Source organism: Melitaea cinxia, chromosome 10, assembly GCF_905220565.1.
Source record: "Melitaea cinxia chromosome 10, ilMelCinx1.1, whole genome shotgun sequence".
NCBI lineage: Eukaryota > Metazoa > Arthropoda > Insecta > Lepidoptera > Nymphalidae > Melitaea > Melitaea cinxia.
Genome location: NC_059403.1, coordinates 1,935,088 through 1,949,937, shown reverse-complemented (window position 1 = coordinate 1,949,937; position 14,850 = coordinate 1,935,088). Strand labels below are relative to the sequence as shown.

General features: G+C 36.0%; 1 protein-coding gene across 1 annotated transcript; it reads right to left on the bottom strand.

The window, feature by feature from the left end:
* Window positions 1-3,202: 3,202 nt before the first annotated feature.
* Window positions 3,203-14,455, bottom strand: LOC123656962 (E3 ubiquitin-protein ligase SMURF2). The gene is made up of 14 exons (XM_045592569.1): window positions 14,303-14,455; window positions 14,166-14,204; window positions 11,007-11,148; window positions 10,122-10,222; window positions 9,590-9,842; window positions 9,217-9,426; window positions 8,598-8,704; window positions 7,945-8,228; window positions 7,416-7,598; window positions 6,372-6,611; window positions 5,719-5,906; window positions 4,089-5,440; window positions 3,818-3,819; window positions 3,203-3,688 (listed from the first exon to the last, which is right to left on the bottom strand). Exons 1-12 carry the CDS (start codon window positions 14,355-14,357, stop codon window positions 4,792-4,794), a joined length of 2,451 nt encoding a protein of 816 aa, XP_045448525.1. The 5' UTR covers window positions 14,358-14,455; the 3' UTR covers window positions 3,203-3,688; window positions 3,818-3,819; window positions 4,089-4,791.
* Window positions 14,456-14,850: the final 395 nt, after the last annotated feature.

The following is a 14,850-nucleotide window of genomic DNA, read 5'->3' as shown; positions in this document are numbered from 1 at the left end:
ATAATAGAATTCATAATCAACTGCCTGCTCCAGTGGTATTTAGAGAAGCACCAGCTGATTAGCGATCACCAAAATATTGACATATGGCTTTTAACAGTGTCGCTCGGCTGGTAATCCTTTGATATTCTTAGCTCAGTGATAGGTGAAGGTAGTTGAGAGCAAGGGAGAAGCACTGGCGGTTAGTTTGGATATAACAAAGGCCTTCGATCGGTTATGGCACTTCTATAAGCTTCCTATGGGCTTCCCGAGAAATTTTGTAAATGGATCACAAGTTTTTTGACAGACAGGACAGCCCGACTGGGGTAGTACCTCGACCTTACAGAAGACCACAGCTAAATAATACTGTTTTCAAGCAGTATTGTGTTCCTGTTGGTGAGTAAGGTGACCAGAGCTCCTGGGGGGATTGGGGATTGGGTCGGCAACGCGCTTGCGATGCTTCTGGTGGTGCAGGCGTCTATAAGCTACGGTAATCGCTTACCATCAGGTGAGCCGTACGCTTGTTTGCCGACCTAGTGACATAAAAAAAAATCAAGGTCGTTATTGACGGTGCATACTCCACCTTAAGTCTGTTAATGCTGGTATTCTCCAATGGTGGGTACTATCTCCTACCTTGTTCCTTATGAATATTAATGACCTGTTGCAAACTAATGGCATTCATTGTTATGCGGACGACAGCACCGGGGATGCCTTATAAACAGGCAGTTCTAATATTTTTCGGGAACAAGTCGATGAGTGTCGAAACAAACTTGTTTGAAATCGAGTCTCTTTTAGCCAAAGTCTCACACACAGAGACACATCAGGCTATCGCAGTCCACTGCTGGACATAGGCCTTCACAAATTCGCGCCAAAAATTGCGTGAACTCGTGTGTTTTGCCCATAGTCACCACGCTGGGCAGGCGGGTTGGGGACCACAGAGCTGACTTTGTCACACCGTAAACGCTGCTGCTTGTCTTCGGTCTGTGTATTTCAAAGCCAGCAGTTGGATGGTTATCCCGCCATTGGTCGGCTTTTTAAGTTCCAAGGTGGTAGTAGAACTTTGTTATCTCTTAGTCGCCTCTTATGACATCCACGAGAGAGATTGGCTATATTCTTACTGCCGTAGCCATACAGCTTAAGGAGTTAACAACTAGTCAGTATTTTCGAAAAAATCGATTTTTCGTTACCTACGGATTCTTAAATTATAACATACCACATCTACCACGGGGAATGTTCTGAAGAATTGTTCGAACTAATACCTGCAGCAGAATTCCACCCCACTGGACATCACGACAAAATTCCAAATTTCACCTACATCACCTCGATGTCCAGAACTCTACGACAACTCGTTTTTACTCTATTTCCCGCCTCGCACGATCACTATATGGAACCGGCTTCCACCTACGTATTTCCGAACCGATACGACTTAGGAAACTTAAAAAAAGAGCACTCTTATTTGAAAGGCCGGCAACGCACCTGCTAATCCTCTGATGTAGCGGGTGTGTATGGATGGTGCTTTCACTTACCGCCAGGACAATTGTCCGTTTGCACCAATTCTAAAAAAAAATATCTTCATATATCATCAGGACGGTCACCAACCCGCCTGCCCAGCGTGGTGACTATGGGCAAAACACATGAGTTCACGTTATTTTTGACGTAAACTTGTGGAGGCCTATGTCCAGCAGTGGACTGTATAGGCTGTAATGATGATGATGATATCATCAGGAGTTACTGCGAAATAATATATTGTGGGCCTCAAACCAATGACAGGGATGCGACCATCCCTCGCTGCTAAGACCATTATATACTACTTGTGTAAAGCTAGATTTATTTATTTTGTAGGTCTGAACTGAATAATAACTTTTTTATTAAATTCCACGCAGACGAAGTCGCGGGCACAGCTAGTAATAAATAAAGCACCCCACACTGAACACTACAAAATTTACTCATGTTTCGCTGGTCCGTCAACAAGCACAACACTAGCACGAATGCCTAGACCACGATAAATACCTTTATGGACTATATGTTTGCCGTGTGCGGGATCGAACCTGCGGCCGCTAGCACAACAGTCAGTACTGTAACCGCTGCACCAACACGTCCGTAATAATGCACCCAGAAGAAACAATTCCTTTGTTATTATTAAATTTAAAATGTGACTAATTTCTATAGAATCAATTTAATAATTCTTTACCATCAAAATATTTTTTAATATGTTATATCATAGAATAAGGTTTATTTTTTAACCGACTTCCAAAAAAGGAGGAGGTTCTCAATTCGACTGTATTTTTTTTTTTTTTTTTATGTATGTTACATCAGAACTTTTGACTGGGTGGAGCGATTTCGACAAATTTTCTTTTAATCGAAAGATGGTGTGTGCCAATTGGTCCCATTTAAATTTATTTGAGATCTAACAACTACTTTTCGAGCTATATCTAATAATGCGTTTTTACTTGACGCTTTTTTCGTCGACCTACGTTGTATTATACCGCATAACTTTCTACTGGATGTACCGATTTTGATAATTCTTTTTTTGTTAGAAAAGAGATATCCCTAGTTTAGTACCATGATAAGGAAACCAGGATCTGATCATGGAATCCCAGAGAAATCGAGGGAAACTCTTAAAAATCCGCAATAACTTTTTACTGGGTATACCGATTTTGATAATTCTTTTTTTGTTGGAAAGAAGATATCCCTAGTTTAGTACCATGATAAGGAAAGCAGGATCTGATGATGGGATCCCAGAGAAATCGAGGGAACTTCTTGAAAATCCGCGATAACTTTTTACTGGGTGTACCGATTTTAATAATTTTTAATTTAATCGAAAGCTGATGTTTGTCATATGGTCACATATAAATTTCATTGAGATCTGATAACTACTTTTTGAGTAATCTTTGATAACGCGCAGTTACTTGAGTATTTTTTCGTCGATCTACATTGTATTACTCGCCGATGTAATTGAAGTCGGTTTTTTTTCGTTTGCGAGCAAACACAATTATTTAATTATTCTTCATTATGTACTGAAATAAAGAAAGCTAAGAAAGATACAGAACAAGATGTATAAAAGCGATCTTATCGCTAAATAGCGATTTTTCCAATAACCTTTGAGCATAGGAAACAATGCAGTAGCAGTGATCAGAAGTGTACAAATATTTTATCTCAGCAGTTCAAAACATTTTTTTTTATCTGTAAAATTGTCAGCTAGGATAAAAATAAAAAGTAGGTATTATTAATATGTGCAAAAATATCATAGTTTATTTTGATGAAAGTTTGTTACCATTAAATCATTTTACATATCTAACAGTTATACATTTCTAAAGCTACGTCTATGTAGTTATAATAGATAAAGGCACTCATTCTTGTTTTAAATATTGAATATCAACTCGCATCACCTCGTCTAATATAATTATTTTACAATGATACATTTATGACTACACTTATGTAAAATTGTTGAATAAATGTTAAGTAAATTAAATAATTAACTGAATAATTCATTTGTTAATTGTAAAAGTATATACATATAATATTTATAATTCCTGTTTTCAAATCATAAGGCACCTCACTATCAATTGCCTCAAATCCAAATAATTTAGTATTAAAATTAATTTAATACGTTATAACAGAACACATCATTTGTGCTTTGTACTCCAACAACCATTGATAAACGACAACATAGTTCTAATACTATTTTCAAAGACCATAGTTTAAAGAAAATCTTATATAGTCTTTCAACGAGAAGAGATACCAAATGTCAACAGTCATCCATCATTTTTTCGTAGCGACGACGGAACAAACAAAATGTAGTCTATCTCTTTCTATCTTGTTTGTTTGCTATCTGCTGCACGTCTCTCTGCAGGGTCGAACGATATTTTAGCTGGCCTTGAAAACAATCGGACCGCGTACGGCCCTTTAAATTTTTATATTTCGATAATTATTATTTAAGAAGTATCAAATCTTAAATACATAATTATATTTAATTCAGTAATTACAAAATATAAATATATTTTACATTTAAATTTTTTGTGCAAGTAAAAAAAAGGTTACAAAACCCTGCATAGTTGAATGACCTCGCATTTGGTTTGTTTACATTTGGTATCTCGGCTTGTTGAACGCACTATAGACTACATTAGTATTTTTTTTTTGTTTGAGATAAGTAGGCCATAATAACAATTGTTTAACTAAAAATGACGTAAATCAATTTATTAAGACTTTCTCCTCCAGTTGTGTTATATAATAAATGAATTTAGAATTACGTTCGATCTGTTTCACTCTCAATTGCATCTTATAACTAATTGTAAGATTTTTAAAGTATACTTTTATTTGAGCATTAAATATTATTTTTGTTAGCAAATATCATAAATGCTTTAAACATTCTGCAAGTGCAAAACAATTGTGATATTTTTGTCACATAAAGAGTACATTTTTTTTTATTAAACTCAACCAGTAAATAAATAAGGTTGAAAATATTTATAAGTTAAAAATAATGGAAGTAATTCTTAACTGTAAGGTGTATATTATACTATGGGTAATATATTTTTTTTTAACAAAGCTATAATTGATTTCTTTAGTGTAAACTCTTGTATACAATATACTTATTTTCGTCAGACTTTTTGTCCCCATTAAAAAAAAAATCATTTCAAAAAATTTTGTCATGTCAGAACAATCAATCCTGTTACTTCAGTCTCATAAATTACTTAAGCTTTTTCGTTTCTGTGTCTCATCCTTTTCCATCATCACAACTGTAATAATAAATCATGATATATTTACGAATATAGAACACAAGATCAGAGCCATATAATTGTATAATATCATATAATATCATTCAACGGCAAATCCAGCCGTTTCTAAGACCGCTTGTGTAAGCTTGTCGTGTAACTTTTCTTTATTTGGATACGGTGGAAGATCGAGACGGTTAAAACAGGTATGTGCTTTGGGCAGTGAGTCCGGTGAGGCATCCGCTACCAAGTGTAGAGTAAACAGTCTAGGAGCAGCTGCCCCCGTCGAACCTTGCAAAGCACGAAAACCAGCAAGAGGGACGCGCCTAGAGCCCGTTACGAATTGCAACAGTCTAGCTCGCATTTCGGCGTCGAACTCCTCGACTATCTCCCAGAACCAGCCGACTATAGGAGCGTCTGGGTTAACGTGTTTTAGGCGCGTGTGCCGGCGCCAGTCGGCCGGGTCGAGGTCGGCCCTCCCCGCCAGCAAGGGTTGCAGGTCTCGCGGCGACAGGGGCCGAAGGAGCTGCGGCGGAATGATGTCAGCGAGGCCTCGTTGTAGGGCGAGCCACTGTCGCTCGGCGCCTCGAGTGAACCTGTGCGCGACGTACAGTCGCACGTAGTCGCGTTTGTTCGTGTCCGTGACGGGCTCGTTCGCGCCGCCTGGCCTCAACTCCACACTCCGCACCGCTCCAAACGACGAACATTCAACCGAAAATGTCGTATCGATGACACCCGCTATGCTGTTTTCTCTGAAATTATATAAAATCGAAAAATACAAAAATTTCAATTTAGACAATGAATGAAACGTTTGTGGGTTCGATTCCCGCACAAGACAAAGATTTATATAGCCCATACAGATGTTTGTGCTTTCAGATTCACATACTAAATGAGTGTAAGGAGAAAATAAGTGTAAGTAGTTTAATTTTTTGTTATTGTCATTAAAATACGCATTTTTTTACTAATATAATTAAAGTATAATTTTCATTTTTGCAATAAAATTCATTAATTAATTGTCATATATACTCACAGCATCCACGATAAAGATCGATGCAGTTCAGGATCAACATCTCGTATATCTCTCAGAGTGATAGGTCTACCAAGCAACTGTTTGTAGAAAGGCGCAGTGAACGCTGCGTCTAATTGATGGCCGTGGAACAGCGCGACACCCAGTATACGACCAGCAAAGTGGAAGTACGACAAATGTTCGGGGTTTACCTGAATTAGAAACCAAAATAAATTTCCATTCATTAATACACATACGGTAATATATAAATAAATAAAAAAAATATAGTCAGATAAAAAATATAGTAAATATATAAATAAATAAATATAGTCAGAGTTCCCAGGGAGTCGTGAATAAGGTCAGCAACATGCTTGCAATACTCTTGCAGTTGGTGGCATTCATAAGCTACGGCATCCCATATCTCCTGGCAGGTGCAATGCTTGTACAAAGAAATAGCATTTTAATATTGTATACTTACGCCTATGCTTTTTAGCCATGCTTATGCTTTTTGTAATATTCCACTGCTGGGCATAGGCCTATTTTCCCATTTAGGAGAAGAATCAGAGTTTAATCCACCACGCTGCTCCAATACGTGTTGGCGGATATATTTCCTACTATGAGTAGCGATCGCTCCACCAACCAGCCGTCATGACCAGAGCGATCGTCTTAGTACTTACACCTGAATCCGCATTAATTTGTAGCGCATATCTATCGTCGCCGGCGTTCGCGTACTGGAACAGGCCGTAGTGCGGGTTGAACAGCTCGCCACCCAGCAGGTGTAGCCACTCGCGCGCCACGCCGCCGTAGTCCAGGCCCTCCTCGCCGCGGAACTTGACGAGCAATCGTTTGCGCAACTCCTTGCCTCGTAACTTCATCACGAGTCGGTACGATTCTTCGAGTACTTCGTTACGTGATACCTGAAAATTTATAAAACTTATAGTATAAGAAAAAAAAAAAATATATTTGTTTTGCTTTGATCTATAAGAGTTTACTGTAGTTTGTTTTCAGTTTTCTTTATGTATAATCCGCCTTAATTCAAATACTTAAAACATTTAAAGTGACATGTTAACTATGTAAAGAATATATCAATCTCAACAACTCTAAAAATTTGTTTGAAATAAACACCAACCACATTAGTTTCATATCAAACAAATCTATGTCATCAAAACTAAACAGTGGTCCTCCAAGTAACATTTAATTTATTTGTGGACAGACAGTTAATTAAACATGTCATAAAATGAATTTTAATTTTCCTCGACTGACACAAAATATTCTTCAAATACATAATATTGATAACACATTGACGACGCGACGAGACGGCGGTCGTGGGTTCGATCCCCGCTAACGACAAACTTTTGTATATGCCATAGAGATGTTAGTCGCGGTCGAAATGTTTGTGCTTGTGTATGTGTTTTTTCGGACCCCTAGATACAGGAAAAAATTCTACTGAAGGCTTTTTGAGCGTAAAGCGTTTATTTATTATTTAATGTTATTATTTATTACTAGCTGGCCCTGCAAACGTTGTTTTGCCAGATATGTTATTAACACCCTTAATCTCTTCCCCCCCCTCTTATAACCTAGGGGTATGAAAAATAGATGTTGGCCGATTCTCAGACCTCCCGACATGTAAGCAAAATTTCATAAAAATCGGTCCAGCCGTTTCAGAAGAGTATGCTAACTAACATTGTGACACGAGAATTTTATATATAAGATTAGTACACCTCGATTCGACAGTGGCCGGTTTGCGGTTGCAGCGCCTGCAGCTCGGCGCGCAGCACCCGCGCCTTGGCCGCCAGGTCGCGCTTGTAGCGCGGCAGCGCGTCCGCGTCCGCGGGCTCGGCGGGCGCGGGCTCGGCGGGCGCGGGCGCGGCGGGCGCGGCGGCCGCGGGCTCCGGCGGCGGGCTCTGAGGAAACCATGTCTCTTGAAAACGAGCTTCCATTAAAGTGTATTCAAATTATAGACATGTGGCGACATCTATTACGCGAAAATACGAACGACTACAAACTACGTAATTAGAGAAAACTGACGTATGCTACATCGCGCTATCAGAGTTTTCAAAGTGATTAAGTATATATACAAGATCCCGACAACAACCGTCGGGGCGTTAGCCCACCAGACACAACATCCGTCTGGTTGGAGGATCCTCCCTTTTCTTCACACTACCAAACTGGTGACCCCGACGTGATTCCTCACACACCACGTTCCTCTCATCCCCAAAGACAGTCACGTTTTATCGACTGATGATAAACAATAGAGAGGTACGGAGGTGGGTCGAGCCACGTCGACGTGTGGGTACTCACGAGGCGCGCGGAGAGCGCGAGGCGCGGGTCGGTGAACTGCGTGGTGCGGTTGTTGTGGTCGACGAAGTAGACGCGGCCGGAGGGCGCGTGGCGCAGCTCCCAGCCGGGCGGCAGCGGGCCGGCGGCGGGCGCGGCGTGGCGCAGGTGCGCGGGCACGCGCGGGTCGTGCCACGTGGACGCGCCCGTCACGCTGTTGTAGAAGTACACCTGCCCCTGCGCCGTCGTTCTCATCTCTGCAACAGAAATAAAACCTCTATTCAATTAAGTTAGTATGAGCATTTCAATCGTCTCTTTATAAATTTATACTAAAGTGAAGTTACTACTGACTAAGAAAGGATGTAGATCATCACAATCGACAGCCAAGTGAAACGATCAAAATTTTCGTTTTATATTACACGTAACTTATACAAAATGTTTTTTTTTTTTTTTTTTGTAATCTTCCTGAGTGAAATGGTTTTCAAACTACCCATTAAATAAATGGATTAATTTTGTTCAGTTGTGTATGCCAACAAAACCCTTAAATGTATCTGTAGTCAGATTTGTCTTTGAATCTACTAGACCAATTGGTTTTGATAATTTACAAATTTTAATGAATATATTACCATATCCAGGGGGTAGGTCAGTTGCTGCTATCGGTGTAACAGGGGCTTGTGTTGCTGGTGTTGAAGGCTGGCGACATCGAACTGCCGTTTGAGGTTGTGGTTCTGGTCTGAAAACCACAATTTTTTTTTGTAACATAGTAATTTAATTTCTTTTGAGGAAAATCTACTTAGAACGTAGTTAAAATGTATAGTCATAGTACTTTGTGAGCTATCTAGTTATGCTATTAACTTAGCCATTTTGTTATAATAGCCAAAAGATGTCAATATCTGTATATTGATTTTTTTTCGGTATTTTAGTATCTGCTATTAGCTATATTAAAATCCTATATATATATAGGCCATAGCAGGAAATTTCTTGCTCAAAATATGGAGCAGTACCCCGACTGGGGTAGACAGATCACTTACAGAAGATCACAGCTAATTAATACTGTTTTCAAGCAGTAGTGTTCCTGTTGGTGAGTAAGGTGATCAGAGCTCCAATGGGGATAGGATCGACATCGCGCTGCGTGCTTCTGGAGTTGCAGACATCAGGCCAGGGTAATTGCTTACCATCGGAACCGTGCGCTTGTTTGCCGCCCTAGTTATATATAAAAAAAATCTGTACATTGAAATTCTCTACCTTAAAGATATGGAAGCCGAATGACTAACATCACTTTCTGATACAGGTGAAGACGGAGACGCAGGTGACATTGGTGTGGTGGGAGTGACAGGACTGGTGGGTCCTGGTGATGGAGAGGATGGAGGCGTTGTTGGTGGGGGAGAAGCGGGGATCTGTTCAGATGGACGATCCCATTGAGTACGTCGCAGTGCATGGTTAACATAATATGGCCTGAAAGTATAATGTTTACTTATAAGCTACATCTGTAGTTCAAAACATAGTTACTAATAAAATATGGAAGCTGATTCATATTTTTTAGATCAAAGTAGACTTATAATTTTTTCAACTTAAAGCTTTAAATACAAAACCATTGAAAATCTGTAGTCATAAGTACCTGCCATTGGCCGTAAATCTCTCTTCCCAATGTGGAGGTAAAGGTAAATTTGAACTGCTAGAATTATTAACGGGTGGATCTCTCGGTGCTCGTACTTCTCCAGCTGGACCGACCACAGCTAGTGGTGATCCTTCACCAGCGGCAGAAGCAGGCTCTCCTCTCGTTCCATCACGAGATAGCAGAGACACAATCACTTGACCTCGGACACCACATGTTTCTCCTGAATTGTCTTCGCATAATTCCAGACATTGATCTGAATAAGGCCATTATACGTTGGATTAACACACTTAGCAGTGAACCTGCATTAAGCTCCAGGGGTTGTGGGTTCAATATCATGTGGGGGAAGGGACATATATTTATTTATACATAATACCTATGAGGAACAGTTTATATGTGTGTATGTCAAACGTACTTATATGTTATATTTATTTAATTTCTTGATTATTATTATATATACAATTCTGGTACAATGTAAGAAGTTGGTAAAAATGTTTTTATTAGCGCAAATAAACTCATTTAAATTATAACTTACATCCTGTGTCCTTTAACTTGTGCACTGTACTTGGCAAAATTCGAACACAACCTAGAAAACCAGAACCCTGTCGTTTGTGAACTTTACGTTGATTCCACACACTGAAAATATTTATAAATATTACGAAAGGTTAAATTTAACAACCGCTCTGCTGTACTGGTGCGGTGAGAGAGTGCGGTGGTGGTACTCGCCTAAAACACAAATAGTTCGAATTTCGATTCCTAATATAATATATTATAGAATATTTCCTTCCAGTTTTTGACGGCTGTCGTTGTGGGTCACCCTAAACCTCGGAGTACCGTAGGTCCCGGATGTTATCGTAAATATCTGATAGTGACCATTACTCATAGTAGGGAACATATCCGCCAATCCGCAGCGAAGCAGCGTGGTGGATTAAGCTCCAATCTCTTTCCTATGTGGAGAAACGAGGCCTATGCCCAACAGTGGGACGTTACAGACCGAATGTATGAAAGGTTAAACATACAAAAATTTGTCAATTGTTTTAAATATTATTTAGAATCACCACCAGAAAGTACACGAAACTTTTACAAAAATTAAAAATGAGTAAAGTTTAAGTTGCCTTCCTAATTATAAACAAATACAGTTTAATTCGAGAAAGCACAAAAAATAACTTACATGAGGAAATTTTATTATAACTAGCTGACCTTGACTTTTATTTTCGTGAATATAATAATTGTATATATCGAAATAAAATATAGCCTATATTTTAAGTTGAACAAAGGTGTTTAGACAGACAACGGACGGTTTAGTTGGACAGATGTATCTGTGCAATATTTCATTACAATCGGTTAAGTAGTTTCGGAGATTAGCTGGAACAAACATTGTGACACAAGATTTATATATATATAAAAATATAGGTCATACCTGATTGTGATTCCGTCACCTTTAGTAAGATAAAGGTCATAATGTGTATTCCATTTTGGATCTAATGTAGCTTTCACTGCATTTGTTGAGTAAACTTGACCACTACCATCGACTGTAATTTTTGCAAATGGATCTGGTAATCCTGAAAAGTAGAGTAACCTCATTGATATTTAATATTTGTACACCGTAAGGTAGAACATGCTTGGACTGTACTAATCTTAATCTTGTACAGCTTCAACACCATGTTCGTGCAAATAAACAATTATTATTATTATTATAGTAAAATTTTTTAACACCATACATAATATTATTAATTAACTTTAATTACACTGTAATTTTTTTTCAAATATTAGTGATAGATTGAATTACCTTATACCAAACTAAGATTTAAAAAAAAATGCTCGCAAACGAAAAAACCGACTTCAATTACATTGACAAGTAATACGAGGTAACTAGACGAAAAAAATCAATAAACGCACTAGTCATCACTACGATTTTCGAGGGTTTACCTCGATTTTTCTGAGATTCCATCATCAGGTCCTGGTTTCCTTATTATGGTACCTCCCTTTGAATATCCCCTTTCCAACATAGAAAGAATTATCAAAATCAGATCATAAACAACGAAGTTATCCCCGAACATATGTACATAAATATATATATACTAGCTATGATACCCGGCTTCGCTCGGGTGTTGATATGAGATTACGTGGTAGTTGAAATAAAAAAAATAAATAAACTATGACGTAAAAAGTAAAAAAAAATATTGAAAACATTTTCTCATTATTTACACTACTTGTTTCTAAACAACATTTTTCATTTTATTGTCTGGGGTATATATATATATATAAATTTTTCTAATTTCCTACTCTTGAGCAAGCTACATAAAGAGAAGCAGGATTCTTTGAGGTTGATGACACAATATTTTAAAGTTTGCCTTTGCACTTTGTTAATTGTAAAACTAAAGGCTAATTTAATTGGAAACTGCAATCTTTTAAATTGAAATGGCTATTCAGAAGAGATCAGTGGTATTTTAGGTATAAATACTGTGTGTCCTTTGTTCTTTCCAGAAATAAGTTCAGCTTCAATGATATTATTCAATAGCTGTTTTACAATCATCCTTTACAATCCTCCATTACATAGTTTGGGGGAGTTGAGATTTTTGAGTAGTATGATTGGAGATCCAATTTTCAGACGAAGGCAGTGTAATGGCTTTCCCGGTACTTGTAAAGAGTTTAGAAATTCAGTAGGGAAGTTGACACTTCCTTCAATGGATACCATCGTGTCGATCGATTTATATATTTTCTCTTCGCCAGGTATTTTCTTTAGAATATTAAAATTGATATCGTCAACAATATTAATTAAACTTAATTTAAGACTTTATTGAAATTGGAATTTTAAATTTCATGCCATTACTACCCTTATATCTTTAAAAACACGCCCTTTAGGTTAAAATGGGAACTTTCTTGTTTGAGGGGGGATAAAGGGCTATCACATTATATAAGTCCCTATATCATGTCGGGAATCCTTTTTAAGTTTTATTGGCATGCACATTTTATCAACTTAGTTTTATTATATATAATGATATATTATGGTCGAATACCTCCTCCTTTTTTTAAGTCGGTTAAAAATAAATCTTATAGGGCGATTTCTATATGTTACATCATTATGAATTTAACGTAGTTAATTTTTATTAACATACTACGGAGACTAGATTAATCAAACTTAGTTGTGACTCGTCACTTAAATAAATAAATATTTGCATATAAATAGTAATTTAAAAAATATTTGTATTTATAATTTTCTAGAAAAACTTAACTAACTAACTTTTACTTTTACACATTTTTGCTTTTATTACTTTTTTTTTTTAAATGATAACATAATAAAGTATTCATTACTTTTGTAATTATGTTAGAATTTGCTATTTATTTTACATATAAAATCATTTACTTTGTGGTTGATTAAATCTATGCAGAAGAAATCTAAATAATTAGATCAAAATTTCTAAGTTTTTTATCTGAATGAAATAGTTATGTTGCATATGAATTTATGTAACTGTAGTTAATATTAAATAAATAAATAATGTGGTGTCATGGGACACCAGGTAGGAACGAAGTTCCTTCGGATAGTATAGAAGCAACACAATTTGAATAAAAAATGTTGAATTTTATATATATTTTCTTGTTCCTGACTTTTTTTTTAATTTTGTTCATTGGTTTTTAATTAAGTACATAAAAGTATTTAGGAAATTTAGTATTTTAGAAAATAACAAATACTGTAAAATAAATTAAATCGAACAAAATAATAATAATAATAATAATTCAAACTATTAGTGAAATAAAAAAAAAATATGTCTTTATTTATTATCGTTGACAGTATAAAATTACATAAATAATTTAAAAAAAGTTTACTAGTAATATTTTAGTTTTACAAACGTCATGATACAGTCGTGTGACTGATATTACTTCACTTCCGTTATATATTTTTCTTACGGTATTAGTATCACATTTTTTTGAGTTCGGTTGCCAAGCCAAATGTCAAGCCTGCCCTAGGAACTTTGTTCCAATAAAATTGATATTTATTTATCATTTATTAAAGCTGTTTTAGTCATAATTCCGAAGAATTGTCACGCTCATGACGCACAAGTTTTGATTGATAACTTAAAGCTCGATTACCATATATTTTACCTTCTATAATTATATATGGTTTACAAACCACAATACTATTATTAGCGATTAATAATTAGGTATTACATTTTGAATATAAAGTACAGACTATTTTGTAGCATTTATTAGTTACTTAAATGATAGTATGCATATGCATCTCTTTATGAATTTAATTGTATTCAATATGCAATATGCTTATATAAGTATACTTTTATTTTCATAACTTCATACTTTATGAACACATTCTTACTTTTAACTATTCTTATTCTTACTTGAATATGACAATAACAACATACAAGTTGCAAATAAAGTCCTTTAATATTGTGCGATTATTTTTGTTTGTAAGATGAAAGTAACGTAAATATGAATAGGAAACTCTAAGCCATTAAATGTTTGTATCATATGATTGCAGTACTTCTCGTGACATTATTCAATAAAAAATTATTATTAAATTATCTACAAAGATATATGAAGAAATAATGTGATAAAAACTTACGAAATAAATCTCTGCGAACTAAATTCCTTGCGCACAGAACTAAAAAGAAAATAATCACGTTAATTAGGGAGTGACAGTCATTCTAAAATTCACATCAAGTTTTGGAACACAAATTAGTGAAAGGATCAATTACTTACTAGTGAGTCGAATCTTTTGTGCTCCATATTTACGATTCGACACTGGAGTAGACATTTTCTTCTTCAAATAACCATCACAACAAATAATTATTTCTTTATTATTAAAATAATACCCTTTTCAATTTACAAACTTACGGACCACCATTTTTATTCACATCTAATTTTTTATTGCCAGTTACTGTTGACAAGTTTGCCACTCGTTATATTTCAATATTTTCAATTGAATAAAAAACTGCTTTTATTTTATGAATGTTTTAATATAAATTAGAAAGAATTATAAACCAAAAATATTACAAAAATCTTACTTTAACATATAATAACAGGCATTATCACGTGTAAGAACGTAAAATATATCCATAGCTTTATTTCAAAAATATAAGTCAAAATAGTTTCCATAAACTATAAAGTATGCAGAGCTAAAGATTGTATAAGAATTGTATTCTACAAGCTTCTATACTAGGGCTGTTGATATTTTTTAAAATATCGGATTGTCGATATATCGATATTTTTAAATATATCAATACCGGAGTTTGATATATCGAAAAAAA